The sequence below is a fragment of the Myotis lucifugus genome, unplaced genomic scaffold (genome assembly GCF_000147115.1).
Source record: "Myotis lucifugus unplaced genomic scaffold, Myoluc2.0 scaffold_2203, whole genome shotgun sequence".
In the NCBI taxonomy this organism is placed as follows: Eukaryota; Metazoa; Chordata; class Mammalia; order Chiroptera; family Vespertilionidae; genus Myotis; species Myotis lucifugus.
Window position 1 is genome coordinate 15,315 of NW_005873251.1, and position 8,056 is coordinate 23,370.

The window sequence follows — 8,056 nt, forward strand, 5'->3', positions numbered from 1 at the left end:
ATGAACAGGGACAGATCCAAAGACAGAGAAACAGCAATCAGACTATCAATCCCCAGAGGGAAAGTAGGGGAGGGCGGGGGTAAGGGGAAGAGATCAACCAAAGGACTTGTATGCATGCATATAAGCCAAACCAATGGACACGGACAACAGGGGGATGAGAACATGAGTGGGGGGGGGGGGTAAGTTGGGGGTTAATGGGGGGATGAGGACACATTTGTAATACCTTACCCAATAAAGAAATTAAAGATAAAGATAAAGGTATACCTTTGGAAAATTTTTTATACATCAACTTTGTTTTAATTCACCATGTTTCCTTATAGCCATTTACACATTGCAGTAAGAAGATGTACAGCCCAGCACCTTTCAGATGTAGTGGAACTTATGGAAGTGGAGCGTATTTTATCTGGAACAAAAGATATGGCTGAACGTATATTACCAGCTGCTGCTAAGTTTGCTCAGGACAGCTCACAAGAAACCAGGTGAATGGTTGCTAATAATATTTGTTGAATCTCTTAATATAAGAGCTTAATATAAAGAAACAAATGTTTAAAAAGAATGAACATTTTTTTAAATGTACAAGTGGTATACCCAGGGATTGGTGCTGGGGGAATGGTTTTATTTAACCAATTTGTAAATGATCTTTGGGGAGTGCACAGTGAATCCTCCAGATTTACAGATGGCACTGCAATACTTCTGTGTAGTAAGATGTCATGCTACAGGGATGAACTGCATGAAAATGTCACAAGACTGTATGAATGGGCAGAAAAGTGGCAGAAGAACTTCATTGTGAGAAATGTAAAGTAATGTATTTAGGGAGAAATGATATATTTTCCAAGCAGCCAGGTAAAATCAAGGAAATCGGTGCACATAAAAAAATGGATAGCATACTAACTCCAGAAACATGAGATATCTGTACTTAGAAAATTCCATGAATTTCTAATTGCTATCTGTACTTGAAGAACAAATTTATGAAGGTTAAGAACTGTCAAAGGAAAATGGCAAAATAATTAAGATGTGGATGGTACAATAGGTGTAGGGGTGACAGAAATTTTGGATGTAGTCAGAAGCCTAGGTTCAATTCCTACCTTAAGCAAGTTATTCAACCTCTGTTAGCCTTTGTTTCCTTGTCTATAAAATTAGCCTTGTCTATAAAATTAGAAAGGTTAGGCTGGGGATTGATAATGCCCCACACAAAATCTAAAAATTTATGGCAGTTATATATGAAGTTAGATTAAAAGGGGAGAGGAAATAAATAAATAAATAAATAAATAAATAAATAAATAAATAAAAGGGGAGAGGGAGACTCCTGAGTTCATAGAGACTAAAGTAAAAAGGATTCAAATTTTTAACATTTTAAGATGCTCATTACTTGAGGTAACTGGAGTTAATTTTGTGGGAGTCATTATATCAAAAGCTAATAATATAGAAGGTAACTATGTTAATTTTCTATTACTGCATAACAAATTACTACAAATATAGTGGTTTAAGTCAACACAGATTTTTTTTTTTTTTTTAGCTTACTGTTCTTTAGGTTAGAAGTCTGGCATGGCTCAACTGCTTCCACTTAGGGTCTCACAAGGTGGAAATCAAGGTGACCACAGTGCTGGACCCTTACCTAGAGGATCTATAGAAGAATCTGGTTACAAATTCATTCCACTTGTTGGCCAAATTTAGTTCCTTATGGTTATAGGAATGAGTAACCATTTCTTTGCTGGCTGTCAGTCAGGATTCTCTCTCAGTTCCTTAAGGGTAAGAACCTGACTTCTGCTGCAAGCCATAGAGAGCTCTCTGCTTTTAAGGGCCCATGTGATTGGATTAGATCTAGATAATTTCCCTATCCTAAAATCATCGGTGCCATATAACATAATCCTGAAAGAGCAGGACATCCTGGGGGAACCATTTTGGAAGTTCTACATACCACAGTAATGTGCAAAACAGTTTAGGAGGGTTGGATCCTAATAGACTATTTACACTACGGTGTCGGGTGAATTTCCCGCCAAAATATAAGATGGCGCGTTAAAATGCCTATATCTTTTGAACCATTTGTCACTTCCTAGATTCTTATTTGAAAATTTAAAATTATAAAATGTTTACAAATTTCCAGTTTTAATATTTCTCACATTTTGTGTTTCTGTTGCTTTCTTACTTGGTTGTTTTAGCCACTCCCAAATTAGGTCCTCTGGTAGACCTCTTGTCTTTAACATTCTGGGGATTGATAATCCCCAGAAGTTAGAATTGTTTGTTGAAAGTAACTGATTAGGAGCAACCTATATGGATATAGACCTAATTCTGGTTGTGAGGAGAGAAAAGGTAATTTTTATTCTCTTATATACCCTTTCTGTAATTTCATTTTTTTTTGAGAATCTGTTGATATATATGATTCTGAGATCATCCTATCCCCCTCCCCCTCAAAAGCACTGCCTTCTCTGGTTCTTCTAGTCCCATATACGTATCCTAAGTTATAGGCAAAAGTCTAACTGTAATTTATTTGGGGGCCAAACTTGCTTGAAAAATAAAATATGGTATTGTTATGAGATACTGTATGATCTTTCGGTCCAAAAATATTTCCAATATGCACTTCCATGATATTTGAGTTTCTACCATTAGACTGATAGCTTAAGGTATTATCCTAAAAGAAATAGTTTAAATTCATATACCATAAAAATCCTAGTTTGGAGAGCATTACACATTCATTAATATACCAACCATGACTTATCAGCTAACTTTGGGTTTATTTTAGGTAGCAGAGAATAGGTTTTTGACAAATTGGATCCCAGGTAAGTTGTGACTAGGAAAAAATAGAGAGAGTCAGAAATACAGAACCAAGGGGAGGTTGACTCAGGTCAAAGCATCTAACAAGCAGATGAGCAGCAGAAGGACACTGGGCAAGGAGCCCAGAAAAAAGATAAGAATTATCCTAATTCATAGTTTTGCCAAAGGCCATCCTTGATATGGACCCTAGGGTGCCTGAAAAATAGACTTAAAGCTTTTGGGTCCTCATGTCTAAGGACAGAAATTGAGCTTGTTTAAGACATGTAAGACTATTTACATTTTTCTCAAATATCTATAGGTATTATGGTCGAAAGATGCTTTTCCTCATGATGTGTCATCCTAATTTTGATAAAATGCTTGAAAAGTACGTCCCATCTAAAGATTTGCCATATATTAAGGAATCTGTTAAAAGCTTACGACACAAGGTATGTAAAAAAAGTTTAATATAAACAACTTTCAAAGCAAAGTTTATTTGCCCAGCAAGGTAAAGGATAGAAGTAATTACTTTTTCAATTGTCTTTGTTGATCATTTAGAATATATCTACAGGAGTATTTCAGCAACTGCAGTGCTAAGCAGACATCCATGGTGTCCATAAATGTTTACTGAACAGAGCTTGATACTTGGTAGGAAGCAGTGTGGTTTATTGGAGTTACAAGACTTGGGTTTGAATCAACTATGAGAATTTCGCAAATTAAAATATATAACTTTAGGCACATCATTTTTTAAAAAAAATTTTTATTGATTTTAGAGAGAGTGGAAGGGAGAGAGAGGGAGAGAAACATTGACATGAGAGAGAAAAATCAGTTGCCTTCAGCATGCACCTCAAACCCGAAACCTGAGTATGTGCCCTGACCAGGAATTGAACTGGTGCCTTCTCGGTGCATGTGATGGTGCTTAACCAACTGAGCCACATCAGCCAGGGCAGGCACATTGTTTCTTTAACCAGAATTTTTATTTTTATAAAATGAGGGTAATAATGTTTATTATGCTGGGTGCCTGCTTTATTTACCTTGTATGTTTCACTATTAGAGCTCCCACCACACTGCAGAGCTCCTTGAGAGGAAGCCCCTTTCTCCTGATAAGTAATATAAGGGATTTAGAAATCTCTGTGCAATGAGTGGCTCAAGGAATACCAAGTAAATTAAAATGTGAAATTGTCTTGTAGAAATGTATTCCATTCACATACTAGTTTTTTAAAAGTATGTTTAATAATGTAAAATTTTTCTATGGTAATTTATGTTATTTCTCTCTGATAACCTTGGGCAAAGAATTAATTTATAAATGGATATTTCAAAGATACATGGTAATATACATTTTTTTAAAAATCTTTAAATTCTTTATTAGTTAAGGAATTACAAATGTGTCCTCATCCCCCCCCCCCCCATTAACTCCCATCCTCCCCGCCCCCCACTCATGCTCTCATCCCCCTGTTGTCCATGTCCATTGGTTTGGCTTATATGCATGCATACAAGTCCTTTGGTTGATCTCTTCCCCTTAGCCCCACCCTCCCCCTACTTTCCATCTGGGGATTAATAGTCTGATTGCTGTTTCTCTGTCTTTGGATCTGTCCCTGTTCATCAGTCTATGTTGTTCTCTATATTCCACAAATGAGTGAGATCATGTGGTATTTATCTTTCTCTGATTGGCTTATTTCACTTAGCATAATGCTCTCCAGTCCCATCCAAGCTGTTGCAAAAGGCAAGAGCTCCTTCTTTTTTTACCGCAGCGTAGTATTCCATTGTGGTAATATACATTTTAGAACATTTTTTCTGCCTACTGATGTTAAAGACTTCAGCTTCATTCCCATAGAATTTATTCAAATAACCATGAAAAAATTATCTTACTCAAATGAGGCATTTTGTATTTGTGAATCATTTCACATACAAGTGTCAGAGGGATAAAAGAGGTTTTAAATAGTTATTATCAAAAGGTTTATTCTCACATTGGTGTTTCCATAGGAATTCATTGTTTATGTAATGTGTTCTTATTTTCTATATAGAGGTTAGGTTTAAGAAGAGTACTTACAGCCCTAACTTATTTGGCTCAGTGGATAGAGCATCAGCCTGCGGATTCAAGGGTCCCAGGTTTGACCCGGTCAAGGGCATGTACCTTGGTTGCGGGCACTGGTTGCAGACACGGCACATACTCAGTAGGGAGTGTGCAGGAGGCAGCTGATCAGTGTTTCTCTCTCATTGATGTTTCTATCCCTCTCCCTTCCTCTCTGTAAAAAAATCAATTATATATATATATATACACACACACACATACATACATACACACACACATATATATAAAAGAAGAGTACTTATAAAATCTAAAATATAGCATATTCATTTTTTAAATTTTCGCATATTCATTTACAAAATTTTAAACACTTTACCAAAGCCAGTATCATTTCCTATTAATTGTTCACATATTTTGTTAATTTATTACTAATTACAAGATACTTTATATATATCTGATACTTGATAATTTTTAAAGCATAAACATAGCAGATTATTAAAATGTTTTAAATCATGCCCGGCCAGTGTGGTTCAGTGGTTGAGTGTTGACCTGTGAATCAGGAAGTCATGGTTTGATTACAGTCAAGGCACATGCTTGGGTTGTGGGCTAGATCCCCAGTAGGGGCGTGCAGTAGGCAGCCGGTCAATGATTCTCTCTCATCATTGATGTTTCTCTCTCTCTCCCTCTACCTTCCTCTCTGAAATTAATAAAAATATATTTTAAAAATAAATAAATAAATGTCATTGCCAAACCCCCCAAAATAAAAATGTTTTCAATCATAAAAACAGATTACTAATGGTTGCTATGAAAATGACATTTTATGAGTTATTTCAATTTACTAGTGTTAAGACTTTCATTACAGTGCCTTTCTTTATATGACTTACAGGGCTTGGGAGATTTACCATTAGATACTTCTTCAGCAAAAGGAAGACGATCTCATACTGGCAGTGTTGGAAATGCAAGGTCATAGCTGGTTCCCAGAGATGTGTTAAATGCAGCCGAAAGGTAGAATCATTTGATAGTCCACATCGTTAGTGAAATTACTCTCTAGTGATAGTAGTCTCATTTGGATATTTTCATAAGCTATCCCAGAGGTATTTGCCAAAATTTAACAGAACTCTAAAAGTTGTTAAGGACTTAGAAAGTGAGGTAATTAGATTTAATAAGGCAATTATGCATATACTTACAACAACTTGCTTTTACATGTACTGAACATTAGTAAAGCTTTAGTGTTATTGAACTTAGCAATATTATGCTTGTGTTGGATAGCTGTGATTGATTTTTTTAATATATAGCCTTTACTTTTTTCCCTTAATTATAAAAGTAATACATAATTATGGTTAAAGAAAAAAACAACTTTAGGAAATATGAACATTAAAAGAATTTAACCAATAATGCCAATAACCAATAAAAAACTACTCTTAAATATTTTATAAATATAATTGTATATGTAGTTGTCTCATCTGTTTTAATTCTTTTAACAGCATTTAGTAGGTTGATTATTTCATTTTTTAAAATTTTTCAAAAGTATTATGATTGCTCTGGTATATTTTAAACATTTAAAAACTATATGAGTAGCCCTGACCAGTTTGGCTCAGTGGATAGAGCGTCAGGCCGTGGACTGAAGGGTCCCGGGTTTGATTCCAGTCGAGGGCATGTACCTCGATTGCAGGCTCAATCCCCAGTGGGGGGCTTGCAAGAGGCAGCTGATCGATGTTTCTCTCTCATCTATGTTTCTGACTCTCTATCCCTCTCCCTTCCTCTCTATAAAAAGTCAATAAAAATATTTTTTTAAAAAACTATATGAGTAAATACATAAGCATATTTTATGTTTTCTGTATTTGTATATCTTTAAAATATTTTATAAACTAAAATAATACATTTTATTAAAAATTCATGTGACAATATATGCTTTGGGGACCTTGTTATTGAAAGTACAGTCCACAGAACAGCTGCATTAGCATCACCTAGAAGTTTATTAAAAAATCCAAAATCTTGTACTCCCCCTAGGCCTACTAAATCAGAATCTGCTGTTTTTCCACATTGAGATATTGTTGCATAAGATCCTAGATCAGATATTCTGGTCAAAAATGTTTTTTTCACACCCAACAAAAATTATTTTTTAACATCTATTGAGAGTGTACTGTGTTCCAAATCTTTTCTATACACTTTACTAGTGAGTTACTTATTTTGTAGATGTTTCTCAATTTGGGTTTATCTAATATTTCCTCACAGTTAGGTGAGGCAGGAATACCACAAAAATGATATTTTGCCCTTCTTAGTGCATCATTTCATGAGGTGGATGATGTTATTATCTTATTACTGATAATGTAACGGTGGTTTCTCCTGGTATTGAAATAATGCTGGTTAATATCATTGTGGTTTCCTCTTTAATACAGGAACTTCTTCTTTAATACAGGGGCTATTTAGAAATGTGTTTAATTTCCAAATATTTGGAGGTTTTTCAAATACCTTTTAGTTAGTAATTCTGAATAGTTCTGTGGTGTCATTAATTGTACTTCATATGATTTCAGTTCTTTTATTTATTTTTTAAATATATTTTATTGATTTTTTACAGAGAGGAAGGGAGAGGAAGAGAGAGTTAGAAACATCGATGAGAGAGAAACATCGATCAGCTGCCTCCTGCACGCCCCCCACCGGGGATGTGCCCGCAACCAAGGTACATGCCCTTGACCGGAATCGAACCTGGGACCCTTCAGTCCGCAGGCCGATGCTCTATCCACTGAGCCAAACTAGTTAGGGCTGATTTCAGTTCTTTTACAATTACTGTTTTATGGCCCAGCATATAGTTTGTTAGAGAATCTATAATAATAAAAGGCTAATATGCAAATGGTCATCACGCCCTCATGCCGTAACGACCAATCAGCAGGAGGTGCTGGAGCATCTCTCGGGCCCTTCCCCTGGCCCAAGAGCAGCGGCTCTCACGGCACAGATGGGAGGCGGGGCGCCTCACTCGATTTCGCATACTGGGCCTCTAGTATTTTTATATCTACTTAAAAGAAGGTGTATTTATACTCTTGTTGGGTGTAATGTTCTATAAAATGTCAGTTAGGTTAAGTTGATTGATTTTTTAAATAAACTCTTCTAAATCCTTACTGATTTTCTATCTACTATCTATCAATTGCTGAGATAAAAGTATTGATATCTCCAGTCATATTTGTGAAATTGTTTATTTGTACTTTAAGTTCTATCACTTTCTGCTTTATGTATATTGATGTAATGTGATTAAATTCACATATATTTGGGATACTTGTGACT

At 35.5% G+C, this 8,056-nt stretch overlaps 1 protein-coding gene across 1 annotated transcript; it reads left to right on the forward strand.

The window, feature by feature from the left end:
* The first annotated feature begins 306 nt into the window (after window positions 1–306).
* LOC102424290 (TOG array regulator of axonemal microtubules protein 1-like) lies at window positions 307–5,747 on the forward strand. Its single transcript, XM_006108383.3, has 3 exons — window positions 307–479; window positions 3,071–3,197; window positions 5,664–5,747. Exons 1-3 carry the CDS (start codon window positions 307–309, stop codon window positions 5,745–5,747), a joined length of 384 nt encoding a protein of 127 aa, XP_006108445.1.
* The last annotated feature ends 2,309 nt before the right edge of the window (window positions 5,748–8,056 follow it).